At 39.8% G+C, this 19,910-nt stretch overlaps 1 protein-coding gene across 1 annotated transcript in view; it reads left to right on the plus strand.

Moving 5' to 3' along the window:
- LOC146705518 (uncharacterized) overlaps nt 1–19,910 on the plus strand; it is an 82,030-nt gene that overhangs the window by 26,499 nt on the left and 35,621 nt on the right. Inside the window, exons 8-31 of the mRNA XM_085461008.1 lie at nt 773–817; nt 1,062–1,181; nt 1,947–1,985; nt 2,069–2,122; nt 2,205–2,258; nt 5,597–5,704; nt 5,814–5,867; nt 6,319–6,372; nt 6,700–6,744; nt 7,288–7,341; nt 7,765–7,809; nt 7,907–7,960; nt 9,364–9,408; nt 9,517–9,570; nt 9,697–9,741; nt 11,614–11,667; nt 12,147–12,191; nt 12,270–12,323; nt 13,066–13,173; nt 13,477–13,530; nt 13,885–13,938; nt 14,047–14,091; nt 15,373–15,426; nt 16,093–16,137. Coding sequence (XP_085317134.1) covers nt 773–817; nt 1,062–1,181; nt 1,947–1,985; nt 2,069–2,122; nt 2,205–2,258; nt 5,597–5,704; nt 5,814–5,867; nt 6,319–6,372; nt 6,700–6,744; nt 7,288–7,341; nt 7,765–7,809; nt 7,907–7,960; nt 9,364–9,408; nt 9,517–9,570; nt 9,697–9,741; nt 11,614–11,667; nt 12,147–12,191; nt 12,270–12,323; nt 13,066–13,173; nt 13,477–13,530; nt 13,885–13,938; nt 14,047–14,091; nt 15,373–15,426; nt 16,093–16,137 — 1,383 coding nt within the window. The remainder of the gene's footprint in view (nt 1–772; nt 818–1,061; nt 1,182–1,946; nt 1,986–2,068; nt 2,123–2,204; nt 2,259–5,596; nt 5,705–5,813; nt 5,868–6,318; nt 6,373–6,699; nt 6,745–7,287; nt 7,342–7,764; nt 7,810–7,906; nt 7,961–9,363; nt 9,409–9,516; nt 9,571–9,696; nt 9,742–11,613; nt 11,668–12,146; nt 12,192–12,269; nt 12,324–13,065; nt 13,174–13,476; nt 13,531–13,884; nt 13,939–14,046; nt 14,092–15,372; nt 15,427–16,092; nt 16,138–19,910) is intronic.

Below are 19,910 nucleotides of genomic sequence, written 5' to 3' on the forward strand. Positions count from 1 at the left end.
TCTAAAGATGAGTTAACTTATTATATTCAAACTTTTCAAAAGTGATTACACCGTCTTCCTTCCATCAATTTGCATTGCAAGCTTTATGTTGTCAAAAAGTCTGGACTCACATTTGAGGATTTGTAGGGATTTCAGTGTTGTAAAACTAATGCCCAAAATCTATGTGGTTGTTGATAATCCTGGACCCTAGGCAGTTTGTATAGTGAGTTTCATCTAGATTAATTAATGTGTCAAGGAGGCGTTAGGTAACAGAGCTACACAGCGAGCATTATAGTAAGATTCAGGACAGACTTAAACAAACTTTCTGTAAATTAGTGTTCAGACTTGGTCAGAATCCATAACATAGGCAGAGTAATCCTGAAAGATTCATCAAGATTTACCAAATTTTTGAATTTTTCCAGATCCTACAGGAAGCACCAAAGAAGCCACACACAGTTCCTATCAATTTACAACAGCGTTACTGAACAGTATAACCTGATACGCCTATCTTAAAGTGTTTTATTGTTGTAGGTGTAGGGAGGGAGCTCTTGTAAAATAAATACCTTTTGGTCCTCAATGTGCCACAAGCTGTGAGGTTTTACAAGGATCGAGTATTATCAGGTCAACTTTTTTGCTTCTACAAAGTAGTAGAAAAGTCTTAAATGTCAGGGATAAACTGTCACGTATCTGTGGCTTGTTAAAGTTGGTGATAAATACTGTTTTGTGTCGTGACAGCTGATTTATCCTCATTGCTTTTGTCTTTTTCATTTATTGAGAGTTAATGTTTCCACAGGGTTGTCCTGGTGAGCCGGGCCTCCCTGGGTTTAAAGGTGATAAGGTAACCGAAGCTTGTTTATAACCTAGTAAGTCATGATGATATGTTAGGTTAAAGCTGCTTCTGAAATAATATCTCAGATGGTATCTAATATTTAAACCTCAGTTTCAATCCAAGACATGTTTTACTTAATCGTCCACAGTGGACTTCTGCTAACTCCCATTATGCCAAAGTTCAGTACTCTTTTAAATAAAACAAGAACTAATATATTATTTACCACATAAATTGATTTATCTTTCACAAACAGGGTAAGACAGGCCCTGAAGGAAGACAAGGAAAAAAGGGGGAGAGGGGACCTCCTGGACCGCCAGGTTTACCAACCCTCTACCTGTGGAGGAACACTGCTGAGGAATGGGCTGCATTCCAGGTAAAATGTTCTGCTATATAATACTTAAGCTTAGCCTGCTCCACCGATATTGCAAAGTGCAGGGCCAGTGGCAGGGTACATCCTGAGCAGATTACCAGGACACCACAGGGCTAACACAGACATCTACAGACTCTTAGATTCACACTTATAGCAAGTTTAGAATCATAGGTTACTCTGACATGCATGCATTCAGACCATGGGTGCAAACCAGAGTACCTACTGGAAGAAAGTGCAAACTCCACACAGAAAGACCCCCAAGAGGAAACCTGTTGTTGGTTTATCAACTGCTTTCTTGGCCTTCCATTAAACATCAAGGCACCAAGTACAGAACACCTCAAAGAAGTTGTTTTTATATGTTCCTCTCTCCTTTGCCCTCATATAATTTATTGTGAGTCACCTAAAGGACACATAGGACTTGAAATGATCTTCGATGTTACTTAAACCCAGATTTCCAGACTATATGTGAAATCTTTAACCCTTCGGTTATCATGCATGCAAGTTGATGATCTGTCCTCATCTGTTTAATCTGTTTCCATTGGACGCAGCTGTGTGTTGTATAAGGCACGTACTTATACACACACGCATATAGTATGCCAGCATGATGGGGAGCTTCAAGTCAGTTATTGAAAAAAGATGACAGAAATAAAAGTCTGTTAGTGGTTTGTGAAGGCGATTTGTTACTGTGTGTGCTTTGAACTACTATATGTGGACAACCTGCTGTGGTCACTATTTGTTACTTAATGTGTGTTTCCATTTTTCTTGCAGCAAACCAGTTTCTACCAGTTGCTTGCTGCAGGTTGGCCTGTAAGTACGCTCTTCTAAAAGCTGTTCTGTGTTTCATTTGTTTCTGTGAATCTGAGGCGGGTTTCTTCTCTGTGAGCTTGCAGAGTAGAGAAGGCCCCGCAGGACCACCTGGAGAAATGGGCAGGCCTGGCAGACAGGTTAGAGATGAGTTCTTTTTAGCAGTATATTAGTGCATGTTACAAACATGTTCCCATGTGATTTAATGATTTTCTTTCACAGGGGCCACCTGGTGAACCTGGGGAGCGAGGAAGACCAGGGATGCCAGGAGAGATGGTAAGCAAACAACCCAGCATTTCCTGCTCCAGAAATTTCAGCAAGTTTGGTATCAATAAAAAAATCTGCTGTAAGGCCACAAATTTGATTTAGTATGCCAAAGTCAACGTGTAGAAAATAACTTGAGATAGATGGATGGATGGAATTCCAGCAGTAAATGTAATACCAAATGCAATGAGCTGACACATATTAATACATGAAGCCTGTCCTGAAACATCCTCTTTACATGTTTAATCTTATTATTTGGTTTTAGTCATGAATGTGATGAATATCTCTAATTTGTGTCCACTTTGCCATCATTAAATCACAAAAGTTACACACCCATTTTTAGTAAAAGCTGACACATTTGGTGTCGCTGTAAACATTGGGTGGTTCATCAAAGCGAACCAGCCAATGTTGGGTATTGAGCAAGTCCACTGTGGACGATTAAGTGCTAATTTGAATTAAGCGTCACATAGCTGGTTGAGCAGAGTGAGTGCGGTTAAAGGGAGTGGGTGTTTGGAAACCCCGTGTGCATGAAACTCCCTATGATGTAACCATTCTCATATTTAGAGAAAAAACTTTTTTTAACTGCAAAATTAAGACATTGCATATTTTCTGTGAGTAAATTTGATTACGCTGAACCATAGTTAATCAAGTTTTCTATTGTGTTATGTCATAAGTTTCACATTATCTCAGTGGGACCTCGTTATTTGTCGCTTATTGCCTGGTTTTATTAAATCTAAAAAACTCTGACTTTGTTTGTGTGAATGGCTTTTTAAGGTAGAGGCAAATCTTACATCCATCTCAAAAACCGTCTCAAAATACATAAACATGAGTCCTGGAAGTGGGCTCTGACTGTATGGAAACTGAAAGCCAGGGCCATCTATTGTGTGAGGTCTCAGCTGGGTGATGAGAAACAGTGTGGTTTGGGATTGTTGGAAACACTCAGTCACCTTCGCTGGCTGAAATGTTTGGACCCATGTGGCAGAGAATATTGATCTACTGTTTGTGTTTGTTTGTGTCTGAGTGACTGTGTAGCCTACGCTGACAAAGCACCTTGCTGTTTGTGCAAAAATAATCATACATCAGCACTGTAAGCAATGCTGGGGTGTGTCAGCATCAATCATGGAAAATTCAAATGTGTTATTGACATTAGAAAAAATCACAAATAAAGGCTCTTTGTAAAATCCTATTAGAGCAAAAGAACACAGAGTAACTGATGAAATGTAAATGGATTAAAAGTCCCTGTTTTGCATAATAATCTTTTTCAAATAGTATTATTACTATATTAGTTCAGGTACTATTAACATAGTACCTAAACAATACTATATTAGTACTGTTCAAGAGGCTGGTCATGGTGTAATGATGTGGGGGATCCTTTGTTGACACACTTTGGGTCCATTTGTTCTGAATGAACTCTGAATGTAATAAAGGTCGAACTTATATAAAAGACTGTGTCTCTAAAATCACTGGCTATGAGGTGACTCAAGATAGAATCGCCTCCCAGTGTTTTAAACCTAAACAAAAGGAAAGCTGTACTAAACTAAACAGGGAGTCGGTAATGCTCATGAAGTCAAGTTTTCAAGTCAAAAGTTGGACATGGGATTTAAAGTTATCTGGTTCAGGCGTCCCAGTATAGCTCACTGGTTGAGCATGTGGCCTCATGCATTTCTCCTCCCACACTCTCTCCCCTCCTGAATGTTGGCTTTTTTTTTTTCAATCCAGTGAATGTGTAACAAAAATTAACTGTAATACAAAATAAAAATAGTCACATGCCTAAGTGTCTTGCATAAACCAGCAATATAAAATACCTCTCTCTTCATGAGAGAGCAGCATGTCCATCAGTCTAACCCTGTAAAGCTGAATAAAAATGTAGGTTTTGTCTTTGGAGCCATTCACACATTGTATGTTTTTGTAAGTATGACCATGTTGAATCTGTAGGCTGAGATTCTGGATGTTTATCCATTATTACGCTGACTTGACTAGTGTGGCACACTATTGCAGTGGTTAGCATTGCCTCACAGCCAAAGTTTGCTGTGCAGAGTTTGCATGTTCTCCCTGTGGCTGTGTGGGTGTCCTGCTGTTACTCAGGTTTCCACCCACAATCAAAACATGTATGTTAAGTTAATTGGCGATTCCAAAGTAGCCATAGATGCAGATGTGAGAGAGTGTGGTTGTGTGTTGTGTGTCCTCTGTGTTAGCTCTGTGATGAACTGGCAACCTGTCAAAGTTGCCTTTTGCTGTATTTCAGCTGACATATAGACTCAGCACGACTCCTTAGCTTAACCACCCCATGTGATTGTTGTACATTAATTGGTTAATTACTTTTTTGAGTAAGAGGGGGGAAAACACAGATAACTGAGATCCCTGGATAAGGTTAAATGATTACTTTTTCTTAAGATGATTCATAACCAGCATATACAGGAATGCAGTTTCCTGGTTTATATTTGAGTGGAAACTCCAAAAGAAAGGCCTCCGTTCGCAAACCCGTCTGGTGGGCTGGATTGAACGTATTTGTTTCTTTTTGACGATACCAGCTTAGGTCATTTGTAAATTTGTGGCTTTTTGTTGTAAACTGAATATATTTGAGGTTTTGGACCGTTAAACAGACAGCGAACAGCACACAGACAGCAGTTGTAAACATCAGCCTGGGCTCTGGGAAATGTAGTTGTGGTCATTTTACAGTATTTTATGATCTTTTGTAGAATAAATCAGTTAATTAAGGTTACTTAACAGCTCTTTGACCCTCTGCAGGCAAAGTTTATATAGTGCATTTGTAAGTAGCACAGAAACTTTCAGTGAACTAAGACCTTCTTGCTCATAACAGCTAAATTGGCTCTGGTGGAAACGCATAATAGCAGGTCACAGTATAAAACAATAATTAATTCAACTCTCGTAAAACCCAGTTGTCATTTAAATCATTACAAAACCTACCTGGTAAAAGAATTCTTCATCCCAGATGCAGTGTTATTCAGTGCCAGCACAGGTGGTTTAGCCATTCACTGTGAATCGTTTCCCACCTGAGTTCTTGCACAGCACAATCTTCTAGACAGTGTGTTGCCATATAGGCGATACCTTGTCTTTGTGATGAATTGCTGCTCTTAGTTGGAGAGCCAGTGTCTTCACAGTCCACACTGATAATTTATAATATCTTTCCCACTGTGAATCTCTGCGCTCCATGGATTTTACTCGCTGCAGTTCCAGTTTATTTGATTACGTATTTGTATCTTTTACATTGTCAGGTTTGATAGTTGTCTTGAAGTAACAAGACAACCATATCAGAAGTAAAATATCAAAACTGTCCACCAGCAAGCTGCTGTATGAGCATTAAGTGTCTGATTTATGCTGTCTGACAGGGGGATCGTGGTCCTCGTGGCCCTCCAGGACGATCTGGGACTGCAGGGCGAGATGGGGACAATGGGGAAGATGGTCAGCCGGGGTCACCTGGTGTTCCTGGATCACAGGTGGGCATATTCTATTTATGTTAACTGTTAAACAACACGCAGAGTATGGGTGAGTGTGACACAGATGGTAAACTAGTGTATGTTGAGTGTTTTCTGTTGAAACCTTCAGGGCCCGTGGGGATACAGGGGGGAGCGAGGACCTAAAGGGGAAAAAGGTGATGAGGTGAGTAATAAAACAGCACAGACATTTTTGATGGAGCACAATCTGTGTGTTGTTTAAACATTTGATTTACTGCTGTGAAATGATGTGTATGTATTGGCAGGAACATGTTTAGACTCTGTGCAGTCTTACTGTCACCTTTTAGCTTTAGTTAAGATTTGCTGTCGCTGTAGTTCAGATAATTGAAGCTTATTATGTTTCCGTGTCAGTGGCAGTGATGGCTTCTTTTTTAGAAATGTTTTCACAGGTCAGTGTTTTTAAGTGTTAACAGAAGAAGCTCAAATTCTCAATTCTTATACTTTTAATCCACATTTAATGAGTTTTTTTAAGCACCTTCTGCTCAAAGGGGAAAACATTTATTTTGAAACATGTCAACTATGTGAAATTAATTGATGTTCATGCATATAGAAAAAAATATTGAAATGATGGATGTGTTCTTTGCTAATGTCTCCAGGGTCTTACTGGCCCCAGAGGTCCAAGAGGTGAAATTGGTGAACCTGGCAAGAAGGTACTCTTTGATTAATTGTATTTATTTTTTGATTAATCTTAAATATATAATTAGAATTACTTTTTGTAAAGATTGCACACTGGGTTTATGGATTGCTCTGGATCAACAGTGCTGTCAATAGTGGTCAGAGGAGGGGTAGACAATAATCCAGTGGCAGGATGTTGGGTTTTCCTGTGCTAGATACCACCTAGAGGTCTTGCAGAGTCCATGTTTTTTGTTTAGTTGAAGCCATTTTGTTTGGACCAAGTATATTAGACAGTGGTCATAATGCTTTGTGGGTTATGTGGATATAAAGATATCTGTTTTCAAATTTCTCTCCTTGTGTAGGGTGGAACTGGTTTACCTGGTCCACAAGGCCCTGTTGGACCCCGCGTGAGTGTCTTTTATGGTTTGCTTTATATGTGCAAAAAACTAGAAATTTCAGTTGTTGTTTTTTTTACATGATATTTATAACTCCTTTAAAGAAAAAAGGGTGGATCATGAGCCAGGAGCAGTTTTCCCTTTATCTCTTTTACAAAGCAGCTCATACTCTGTAGTCAACTGGACAAGATGCCAGCGCATACATTCAAAATTAAAAATGTAAAAGTATGACAGTTCTTATCCAATAGATTTCTTATTACACCCAACTAGTGAAAAATAAAATGATCAAAAAACTTTGTTAAAATTGGACATGCGCTCTGTAATCTTAATCTCTAATTCAGGCCCCCTTTGAACTTTCAGTTTCAAACAATGAGGCATTCACTTTACTCGCTTTACTCGTTGGTCTATCAGTGATTTTACTTTGATTCTGCCTGGCGAGAAAATGGAGTCTCTGACTAAGCTTTAGTATCATTAATCCTCTCTTTGTATACACTCTTCCCCATGTACTTTAATGGTATACTGCTATTAAGCTGACATCTTTAATCTTTTCTGCAGGGGCCTCAGGGAATCCGAGGTGGCGCTGGGCCAGAGGGACCCCCTGGGCCTGATGTGAGTGAGCCGCTGTCTGACTCTAGTTCTTAGAGCCTTAAAAGCAAATAGTCCTGTTTTTAGTTTGAGCATTGCACTGTCATAAATGAAGATACCAATACCTGCATTATTTTTTTTGTCTTTTTTGGGGTTATCCTATTTTTGCGACTTATTGCTGCTATTTATTGTGGTGATCTGTTCATTGAAAGGATTAAACTACAAGTGCCAAACTACAAGTGCACAGTAGTTATGCCAAGCAAAACAGATGGAATTTGTACTAAAACAGATTTTCTTTTGTTTATGTTTTTCTATAATTAAAGGTTTCATATTACTTAAAGCCAAATCAGGGGCAAGTGTTGATGCCTGTTTTTTTCTCTATTCTTAAATGTATTAAAAGGTTTTATTCTTTGTCTGTTATTCATGCTGTTTTGTGCTTATTACCAGGGGGAGAGTGGACTGGATGGCCTCCCAGGTCTGCCAGGGCCACCGGTAAGCAGGCGGATATTCAGTGATTAATTATTAGTCTGTCTGTGCAAATTCCAGATGTACCTGCAATCATGTATGTGTGTGTCTCTGTGTGTCACAGGGTGCACCAGGTGCCACAGGACGAGTTGGCGCACAAGGAGTTAATGGCTCAAGGGTACAGCCACACCTCAAGTCTTTATTTTGGCTCAGTTGGACTGCAACTTAAAGATGATTTCCTCATGAGGCTGAAACTAATAACCACTTTGAAAAATATATATTTCTCTCTGTCTGCATGAATTTAGAAACACATATATACAATACTCAATTTGTAATGAAATTACAAAAAACATTCCCTAAACTGGATTTTTTAAGGATTTAATCACTTCTCAAATTTACAGTACAAACAATTTTCAATAAATGTTTTATTTAAAAGAAGTTAAGTTAATATTTTGCAAAGATAACAAAGTTAGGTATCATTTGTGTCACACTGGGGAAAGCAGTGGTTGGAGAATGCAGCATGAAAAAAACAAATATTGTGACCATGCAGAATGAACCTTGTTGCTCTGAAGACAAGAACCAGGTCTGCAGCCACTTACAGTGAGTTGCCATCTTCCAAATACCTTTGATTCATGGTGATAAAAAGCAATAATATGCAGTCAGTCTGCTGTCAGTATGTGATCACAGTTGCTTGAAGACAGGTTACCTCAAACCAGGCGACCTGTACGATTGCCGTGTGATCAACAGTGGTCATCTAGAGGTTGAGGGTGTTGCACAGTTTGTTGGGAACAAATTGGTTGCTGCAGCTGCTGTCGATCACCGAATGTCCTATTTTTATTCTAGTGTGACTGAGCTATTAGAGAAATCTCCCCCCTACACAGTATACTGGAAATTAATACCAGTTGTCTTGTGCTTGCCCCCCCCCTCCCAAAAGGAAAAAGAAAAAATTCTCCAGCAATCTCTCTTTGCAGAAATCATGACCTAGTTCTCAAAAATATCTCCATAGTTTGTTGTGAGCAGTTTCATGTAGGGACATTTTCCTTTCCACTGAACCACACCCAGCAACTGTTTCCTCTGTGTAAAAGAACATCATGGCTAGAGCCTCATGTTTGTGTCAGCATGACAGGCTGTAAACACTGATGGTACTCCCCTCACTTGATGATGCAGTGTTTTGGATTATTGGACGTAAACTGCAGAAAGAGAACTGACATTTCTGCTGATTTTCACCCATTTTTTTAGGTTATTTTGCTAGGGCTGGGTGCTTGAAGGAGTTAGTTATAAAGGGATGTCACTTTGAGTACCACATGGCAACTGCTGTATACATAATGGATGTTTTCAACAGAAGGGAGACATCTCTACAGCCAACCCCAAAAATGTGGGTTGTGACACTAAAACAGTTTAGATGGAGATAATTAGAGCACAGTATCCAAATATGTAACAATAATTTGGAGTGAAATGTTCCTCTGTAATAAAGGAAATGTAAATGTACTGGTCTGATGCTTTATGTGTGACGTCAGTCTAAGCCCAGACTTAGTTAACAGGTTGCATCCCGCCTGTGTGTGAACTCTTTATTTATTTCAGGGGGACATTGGACCTGCTGGCAGTGATGGCCTTAAAGGCCCACAGGTATAAGCTTTGCTTGGTTATGTATATGCTGCAGATAATCAGCTGTTTGGAAATGTTTAGACACTGTGTTTGACAGAAAATGTTTCACCTGCCTTTGCTTTTGTGTAGGGGCCTCCAGGTCTCGAGGGACAGATTGGACCTCCGGGACTCCGAGGACCGCAAGTGAGTAGAGTTCAAGGCAAGACTGTTGATGGAAGCTTTTAAGTTCAGTTGAGTTGCTGCTCCTTTCACTCAGCTGTCAGTGAAATGAAGTACAAGAGGTTAATGCCAGTCTGTCCATTTTAACAGGGGCATCTAGGATTGACGGGTTCTCCTGGCCCCAAAGGAGATCCTGTAAGTTTGTTCACTTTTTCTGGTTTGGTATTTTCATTTAATAGTTTAGCTGAAAAAAAAAAGTTAAGTAGCAGCGTATTAAAGGGGTATTTCATTGTTTTAGTTGATTGTCTTTCCTTTATTCTTAACCCTTAGTAATGCCATAAGGGTTGATAAAACAGGGTCAATGTTTTTTCATATGTGTCTCTTCTTAGTGTAATTGTGTGAGAGAGAAACATGGGAGGAAGAGATGAAAGAATGGAGAGGCCAAAGCTGAAAACTATTTGGTTTCATGACATCATTATTAGCTTTAATTCATATATAGCCAGTAGCTCTTTTTTTTATAACATATTAGGCTGTTTAAAGGGATAATGCATTAATTTTATCTCACAATGACAATGCAGTTGATTATATTACTCCTAGATGTCTATATAATGTCTATGCACAACACAAGAAAGTGTGGCGGTGAACCTCGTGTGCACATCCCAGTTCTGCACAGGATACATTTTTGTTTTCTTTGATCTTAGTTCTTCTACAAGGTGTGATTAAAACATTCTGCTCCATAACCAGACCAGCTCCATAAAGATCAAAAACCTATCTGATTTTAATTTGTCCAATTTCACGTTCATGGTCATCTTCTCATGCACATCTGGATGTTCATTTAGCACAGCTCTCATTTTTAGATCTCTCAGTAGAGCTCCAGCAAGGCCCCGTAAGGGGCTAAACCTCCTCCAGGGTGTATGATGTAGCAGATTACAGAGAGCCAAACGTGGGGAGTGGTGGTGAACAAAGACTGTGTTTGTGTGGACAAAAAGCTTCAACGTTTTTTTTTAATGTGCTCTGAGCCGGTGAGAGATGGCAAGCTGGAATGCACTGGTATCCCATCAAATGCCTCAAGTCATTGCAGTAGATAGAATGCTGACAGCATGACTCTGTGGGAAGAATTCCTGGTGCACAATCAGATAGATGCTGAAAAAAGTTATGAACATGCTCCTTGTCTCGCCTCTCACCTAACACTCTGCCTTTGAGTTGGAAAGTAGTGTTGACTCTTCATGTAAAAACTGCTTGGTTGTAGCTGGAGGTTCCCATAACCTACAAAGATCCTTACATGAAATTCTGTCAGTGTGAAACAGAATTTGACGTTTTCTCTGTTCAAGTTTGAGGCCCATGTTGAAATCACAGAGCACGAAATCCAAGTTGTCAGAAAAGAACATCCAAAGAAATGATCCGCGTGTTTGATTTGGCAAATATTTTTACACTGGATGCCCTTCTTATTTATCCGGGCTTGGGACTGGCACTAGGCATACATTGCCTTGCGACCCCACCCCCATGGCCGGATTAGGAAAGAACACCCAGGGAATAATCTGAAAGATTGTCACGCTGAAAGCTGACTGGACATGCCCTAAGAGATGACCTTGAATGTGAGATGAGCCAAATTTTGATCAGGAAAGATTTTTATATTTTTAGAAGTCTGTTTTGTGAGTCTCTTTTTGGAGCGCTCCCCTTGAGGTGTGTCATGAAGATCCTTCACGGTAGGGAAGAGCGAATGATTTCCAGGTGATGGGAGGAGAGAGGTCTCTAGGAAAGATAAGTTAGCAGTAGACACCTGGTGCTTTTCATTTTGTTTCCAGCTTTTCATCGTGAGAAACAAACCAACTACTTCATTTTTATCTGTTAAGTCTTACGTTTGGTGGGAGTCTCCAACTGTTTTGCATTTTAATTTCAAGTGTTTTAAATATGTTTTTTAGTTGATATCATATTAAAACAGCATGCATATTATAGTTTCTATGTATGCTTAATGTGCATGATAATAAGTTTACAATAGTGTACAAACAATCACAGGAAAAAAACCCAAACTGAATTTTAATGTTTCTTGTTTCCTTTTTATGTCAGGGGCCTGTGGGGCCTGTGGGGGCCCGGGGGGATCCCGGCTCAGAGGGACCTATGGTGAGCAAACACTGTAACAGCCATTACATCATTACATTACAGTTATAAACCTGCATGTATAAATACTGAGCAGACAGAATGTTACAAAGAGATCACTGAGTTCACTCTCAGTTGTTTGTGGTGCTTTTGTTTTCTTTTTTCCTGTAACTTTTGTCATCATAGCAGCTCTACTTCAGTTTACACTTGCAGCTTATAAAAAGTGTTTTTCACGGGTTGTCTAAAAGTGCTACACAGAGGGGAAACAACGCTGCAGCCTCACAGTGCCATCTACTGGCTGTGATGGCTCATTACTGGATCCTGCTTATTAGCTCTTCACGTTCTTTTCATTTAGACGTCGCCATCTTCTGATTGTATAAAACTATGTTCTTAGCAGTAATCTGCTTCTGAATCATTGACTAATGTGATTTGTGTGGTATAATTTTACATTCCCCACATTAAAACAATAAAAGTTTCTTTTCCTTTTTTTTTTAAATTGACAGGGTGCACCAGGGAGAAAGGGTGATGTGGGTTTTCCTGGAAGAACGGTAGGTGCTCTTGACGAACATATTTACAGCACAACATGCTCGACTGAGCCTTTCCTTTAAACATTTTTTCCCTCACAGGGTAACAGAGGACCAGACGGGGAAAAGGGTGATCCAGGAGCTAAAGGCGACAGAGTATGAACCTGAACCTTGTTTGTTGACACTGACAGACTGATAAAGCCTGTAATGATGTGCCTTCCTTGTCTGTAAAGTTTGTTTTTAACTAATGATCATTGTTTGAAATTAGTTTGAACTGTACGGCAGATACAGTGCAAATGAAAAAGTTACACCTATAAAAGGCAAAACTCTGCGGCCCTTTCTGGTCCCCTCCACAGAGTTACTATTCTGACCATTTACATTGTTTCTCTAGTCTTTTGATGTTTTGTCACGTCGGCTTATAGATTTCAGCAGATGTAAGTTGTCTCACTCAGACAGCTGCCGTATGCTCGTCTGTGCCCGGTGCCACCCTCTATTACACTGATCCCATCTAATAGCACTGTGACTGTCACATTATCACTTCTCATATTAGCCGTGATTAAAAATTCATTGCCAGCAGCTGTTTATTGCATTTTTTTTTCACCGGGAACCCTAATAATATGAGAACTTTTGGGACGTTTGTCATGTTAGCGGTGAGACCTCACATATGTGTACTTCCTAGGGATAGATGACATTCACTCAAAGAAATTGATGCTTTTATCATTTTGCTTCTAATTTATGTCAAATTAATTTGTGGTAGCAGGAAAGAACCCGTCACACTCAGCCAGTGTGCTTCCAAAAATGTCAAAGGTCTCCTATAACATCTCATTTGCTGTAAAGTCAGTGTGTGAGTAAGAAAAAAGATCTAGATTTAATAACAAACTGAACTTTTTTTTTTCAGGGTATTCAGGGGGCAACAGGCATTAGCGGTCCTCAGGGCGAGAGGGGCCTCGTTGGATTCCCTGGTTTCCCAGGAGCCAAAGGCCAGCCCGGCCCTAAAGGCACTGAGGTACAGTGTGTAGCACTGTGGTTAAACCTATTCATGGAGATCCCAGTGTGATACAGAAGCTGTGTGCAAATTCAGCTCTGGCAGAAAAGTCAGTCCTGAGTTTCAACAATCTCGAGTTAACCTCCAGAAAAATAAACTTTTTCATGATACAGTTCAAAAGACTCATAATAAACACAATAAACTATGTGGTATGGTGTTTGCCACAGCTTAATATTGTATAACATGCTCTTTTATCTGGAAGCATGCCTTTTGAGAATGAAAAAATGAGATGCGCTTCACTGACTTTATATATTTTCCACTCAGGGCATCGATGGCGAAACTGGCCTCCAGGGAAAACAGGGCAGCCGTGGGTTAAAGGTCAGTGATGATTTATGTGTCTGAACACCACAAAATGTCAGATGACTTCATATGTTGTTCCAAATGTCCAATTTAACTACGTAACAGAACTTCCAGTGACCTCCTGAATGTAAATTTGGTGTCACATGCTCACATCCTTCATTCCACACAATCAGTCACTAATGTAGTTTCACCACCATATAACAGCATAGCTAACGAAAAACAGAAATATGACTTATTTCTGTTCTTGTCTTTTTGTGTAATAAAAATATAATCTGTGATTTTAATATGATTTAGATACAATTGCCACAATGCTGACGTTGTGGACAGCTGATTGAGATGATTGAGTCATTGTAGTCACTAATATCTTTAAAGGGAAACAGAGGACCAGATGGACGTGATGGCAAACCAGGACCCAGGGGGAACAAGGTATTGAACTCCAAAAGATGTTTGAATACACACTTTTTTTGTTACCAAGTTCATATATATGTCAATATTAATTCATTCATATTAATCTGCTCCTTTTGTTTTCCCCAGGGTTTGACCGGACAAAGAGGTCATCCTGGCCAACCAGGCCCACTGGTAAACTTATATTGTAGCTATGGTTAGAGTAAGATTTGGCAGCTGGGGGGACACTAAGATCTGGTGTAGCATTTCAGGGTAGGGAAAAAAATCACTTGGAAGTAAGGCATGTAAAAATTTAGATTTATTTCATTTCAATTTCAGTTTTATTTTATAGCACCAAATCACAACAACAGTGAACAAGGCGCTTTATATTGTAAGGTAAAGACCCTACAGCTGACATGTGCTGCTGCTATTTTGCTGTGAGGTTTACAGGTGTTGTGGAGTTACCTTTAACCTTTAAATAAATAAATATGATGTTAAATATGACTGTGGTGTGATTGAGACACGGCCAATCCATAGATTGGTGTTCAGAGCCATCTTTATTTTACTCGACTGCAGCTGGCAGCCACACACATCACACCACGTTCACAACTTTTACAACTCTCTCCCCAAACTCTGATTCCCCGTGTTTAACAGGGCGGGTGTGATTGCAGATGCCGTGCAGGTGTGTCTGCACAGCACCGCAGTCCACGCCCCACCACAATGACAAACCTGAACAAACTTCAATTTGTTTCCAAGTCATTTCATAAATTAAAAAAAAAAAAATCTTTAGTGGATTTATATGTGATGTGTTGCTATCTTATTAAAAGAAAATCTAGCATGATTAAGAAGCTTTAAATTTAGGTTTATTAAAACCTGCGCAGTCCTTTTGACACGAGCTTCTCTACGTTTAGCTTGCACACTCATTGTGGTGCAAACTGGACAGATATTTTTTCAAATATTCGAATCGTTTATTAGAGAACTCGGCTAGGATGGGATCATTTTCTGAGTACTGACCAAGTATGCCGTCAGCTGGAGGCACCTCCAAGCTGCAGCAATCAAAACATTAATTCTCTTGACAGTATTATGTATTAAACTGCTTGTCAGATTTGATGATTCAAAACTGCAAATGCCAGAATGCAGTTCCAGGTCATTCTGGTTCACTTTAACCCCTGGTTAAATGTTCAAATTGCAAAAATAAATAACTTGTATATTTATTACAAGTATAAGCCCTCAGTAGATACATAGTTGCAGTTGATATGTTTATAAACTGTATATTTATCATATAATCTGTATCTAAATTTCATTACAGTCCTCCATACAAGAATTGATTTACATTATTTTAAAAATGTTTTAGCATTAGAGGATTACTGAATTTAATTAGTCAAATATACTTATACAGTAAACACATATTCTTTTGTACTGTTCAGTAATATCCGGCTGAGCTACAGTTATGTGTTTCTCTCCATCTCCTTTCAGGGTTTGCCGGGGCCACCTGGAACAGAGGGAGCAGAAGGAAAGCCTGGTACACAGGTTCCCATTCTCTATCATATTTCAATCCCATCACCTGAAAATGCTGCGTGTGTGTTTGTGTGTGTCTGCATTTCATGTACTCCTGTCTCGTTCTGTATTGCAACAGCATGTACTGTATTATTCAGTGAAATACTTAAATATATGAACTCATTTCACAAACATTTTATCACTTGGGTTTAGACCCAGTGTTGTCTTTTATAGGGAAGAGACACAACAATGCACATCGTGCACTTTACAACTGTGTGACTGCTGAATACAGATTTTAAGTAGTGATGATGGATTTGCCCTCAAACTGTCAAAACTGACTCCCAAGCTGAGGGGAAGGTGTCTAATAATTGTTGGTTTAAACAGCAGGAGGCAGTCTTTGTACAGCACGGTAGTACTGAAGGAAATAACTCCCTGTCTTGTTTGCTAATCTCTCCAACTGATCCCATGTAAAACATGTATTTGATTGTAATGTACACAAGAGCTACACAGCAACACATTTGGCTCATTATAATCAGTATTTTAATTTCTGTATTTAGTGTAACGGCTTATTTTTTTCAGAAAATGTGTAGGAGTTCATGATTAACGATGCGTATAATTAAGAGACTGAACACTTGTACTTTTAATGACCTCTGCTGCCGGGAAAATTTGCATTGTTGGTATTTTCTGTCTCTGTTTCAGGGTCCCTCAGGTGCAGCTGGTGTTGCTGGTACTAAAGGGCCGATGGTAAGGCCGTTAGCCGCAGGATGACCTCAGCAGTACATGACATCATTCCTTAAACCTTGCATTGTTGGCTTTTTGCCACATCCTCCAGGGTTCAGCAGAATAAAAACACATTATTACCATTTTTACAAGGCAGCTCAGGATAAAATTACAGATGGTTCTATAAATTCATGAGAAGGCAACAAACACTTAAAAAAGTGAAGTTTTAACAAGACAGAACAGCGCTCGCTACCGGCCCGTTAAACATATCAGCTGTGTTGACTTAAAGTTTTCAGCGCTGCATTGGCTGGTCTGAGTAAGTATATTCGTGTATGTATCACATGGATAATTACACATAGTTAATGTAATAAATACTCACTCTTTTGCAAATGTTTCTGGACTCACTGAACCAATAGGTGGTTGTTGGACATTTTCCAAAGCCATGGACATAACAAAAGCTTATCTTATGTAAAGTGGGATAGACCCGAGATTAACTTTTCAGCGTGACTTGGAGCACAGGATACCTTTGATTGTCATGTGATCTGGTAAATACAGTGGGGCAAAAAAGTATTTAGTCAGCCACTGATTGTGCAAGTTCCCCCACCTAAAATGATGACAGAGGTCAGTAATTTACACCAGAGGTACACTTCAACTGTGAGAGACAGAATGTGAAAAAAAAAATCCATGAATCCACATGGTAGGATTTGTAAAGAATTTATTCGTAAATCAGGGTGGAAAATAAGTATTTGGTCAATAACAAAAATACAACTCAATACTTTGTAACATAACCTTTGTTGGCAATAACAGAGGTCAAACGTTTACTATAGGTCTTTACCAGGTTTGCACACACAGTAGCTGCTATTTTGGCCCATTCCTCCATGCAGATCTTCTCGAGAGCAGTGATGTTTTGGGGCTGTCGCCGAGCAACACGGACTTTCAACTCCCGCCACAGATTTTCTATGGGGTTGAGGTCTGGAGACTGGCTAGGCCACTCCAGGACTTTCAAATGCTTCTTACGGAGCCACTCCTTTGTTGCCCGGGCGGTGTGTTTTGGATCATTGTCATGTTGGAAGACCCAGCCTCGTTTCATCTTCAAAGTTCTCACTGATGGAAGGAGGTTTTGGCTCAAAATCTCACGATACATGGCCCCATTCGTTCTGTCCTTAACACGGATCAGTCGTCCTGTCCCCTTGGCAGAAAAACAGCCCCATAGCATGATGTTTCCACCCCCATGCTTCACAGTAGGTATGGTGTTCTTGGGATGCAACTCAGTATTCTTCTTCCTCCAAACACGACGAGTTGAGTTTATACCAAAAAGTTCTACTTTGGTTTCATCTGACCACATGACATTCTCCCAATCCTCTGCTGTATCATCCATGTGCTCTCTGGCAAACTTCAGACGGGCCTGGACATGCACTGGCTTCAGCAGCGGAACACGTCTGGCACTGCGGGATTTGATTCCCTGCCGTCGTAGTGTGTTACTGATGGTGACCTTTGTTACTTTGGTCCCAGCTCTCTGCAGGTCATTCACCAGGTCCCCCCGTGTGGTTCTGGGATCTTTGCTCACCGTTCTCATGATCATTTTGACCCCACGGGATGAGATCTTGCGTGGAGCCCCAGATCGAGGGAGATTATCAGTGGTCTTGTATGTCTTCCATTTTCTGATGATTGCTCCCACAGTTGATTTTTTTCACACCAAGCTGCTTGCCTATTGTAGATTCACTCTTCCCAGTCTGGTGCAGGTCTACAATACTTTTCCTGGTGTCCTTCGAAAGCTCTTTGGTCTTGGCCATGGCGGAGTTTGGAGTCTGACTGTTTGAGGCTGTGGACAGGTGTCTTTTATACAGATGATGAGTTCAAACAGGTGCCATTCATACAGGTAACGAGTGGGGGACAGAAAAGCTTCTTACAGAAGACGTTACAGGTCTGTGAGAGCCAGAGATTTTCCTTGTTTGAGGTGACCAAATACTTATTTTCCACCCTGATTTACGAATAAATTCTTTACAAATCCTACCATGTGGATTCATGGATTTTTTTTTTTTTCACATTCTGTCTCTCACAGTTGAAGTGTACCTCTGGTGCAAATTACTGACCTCTGTCATCATTTTAAGTGGGGGAACTTGCACAATCGGTGGCTGACTAAATACTTTTTTGCCCCACTGTATGTTATTGGGTAACCTTAAAGCTTTAAAGCAATTTGTGATGACCAAGTTGCTTCTAGTGTGTCAGTCAATAGAAATAGAAAACATTCAGTCTGTATTCCATTTAGTCTCAAAAACACCTCAAGTATAAACTGTATGTAAACAGACATCAACTCTGAAAAGTCGATGTGGAAGAGCCTTCAACATGCATTCTTTCTAATGGTCAACAGGAGGCAAATCTGGCTGGAAAAAAAAGGGGCAGATAATATAAAAGTATATGCTGCTCACTTTATGACCTCATTAATCAGTTTCCTTCCTGAGTTTATAGTCTCAGTTAGGGCTGTGCATAGGCAATAACAATATCTTAAAATTAAACGATAATTTTTTGTGTCTGTAATTCACACAACTGCTTTTTTGCTTTTGAACACTCATGATGTTTTCTTGCACTTCTGTTTTTATTATTTAATTAAAATAAACACTATAAAATGAAGTTATAAATACATTTAGCTGATGGTATTTTTTATACATAGTGCAACAATAATCATGAGGTGAGAATGTAATTTAATATTGTGAAAGCCCAGTCTCAGTCACTGGTTTTAAGTTTTCGTCAAGGCAGAACGTCGTGAAAAATTATGAAGCATAATTCCCCTCATATTACATTTGCCTTGGGGAAAACCTAAATTTTTGTTCATGCCTAACAAAATTATTGTGAGAGTGTCCAATGAACTTGCATTTTTGTTGCCTCTGAAATGGTTGTTTCAAAGACAGGTACCAGGTCTTTAACCACTCATTGTCAGTTGTCTTCTTTGAAATGAGCTTGGTGGTGCACATGATGATAAATCAGCAGTGAGATGGAGCCAGTCTGCTGTCAATTTGCTATCAGTATGTGAATGAATGGGGTCAACTTAGCAATTACATGCAATCTGTATAAGATAAAAAGGCCAAAAAAAAGATATTGTCATCTGCATACACAAACAGAAGGATGCTGTGGGATGGCGATTTAACAGCAAAGTTGCACATGTGCACATACACTCTACAACCTTACTTTTATGAAGGACTATAAAGAGAATACAACCAGTTGGCAACCAGTTAATTCATCCCCTATTGCAAAGCAGTGCATACACCGGAAACTGGTGTTGGCAGTCTGTCTACATTTATAAATTAGAGGATGATTATTTGCAAATCGGGCAGTTGTTGCCTTAACACTGTTGCCTCACAGCAAGAAGGTCCTGAGTTCAGTTCCACCATCAGGGAGGGGTCTTTTCTGTGGAGTTTGCATGTTCTCCTCGTGTTTGCTTGGGTTCTCCCCAGGTACTCTGGCTTCCTCCCACTGTCCAAAGACATGCAGTTAGTGGGGATAGGTAATTAGAAACTCTAAATTGCCCATAGTTGTAAATGTGAGTGTGAATGGTTGTCTGTGTATATGTGTTAGTCCTGCGACAGACTGGCGACCTGTCCAGGGTGTACCCTGTCTCTTGCCCTAAGACAGCTGGGATAGGCTCCAGCACCCCCCACGACCCTGAAAAGGAGAGAAAAGCAAGTTTGGGGAAGAATTTTCCCCAAACCTTTCCTACAAAATTAGAATTTTCTAAAATGTTTATACTGTACTTATCTTAAATGTACTTTAAGATACGATTTTCCGAGCACAAGAAAGCT

This window comes from Copadichromis virginalis, linkage group LG7 (assembly GCF_057382275.1).
Source record: "Copadichromis virginalis isolate Kocher_CV1m ecotype Utaka linkage group LG7, C_Virginalis_male_GT1.1, whole genome shotgun sequence".
Classification (NCBI taxonomy): Eukaryota; Metazoa; Chordata; class Actinopteri; order Cichliformes; family Cichlidae; genus Copadichromis; species Copadichromis virginalis.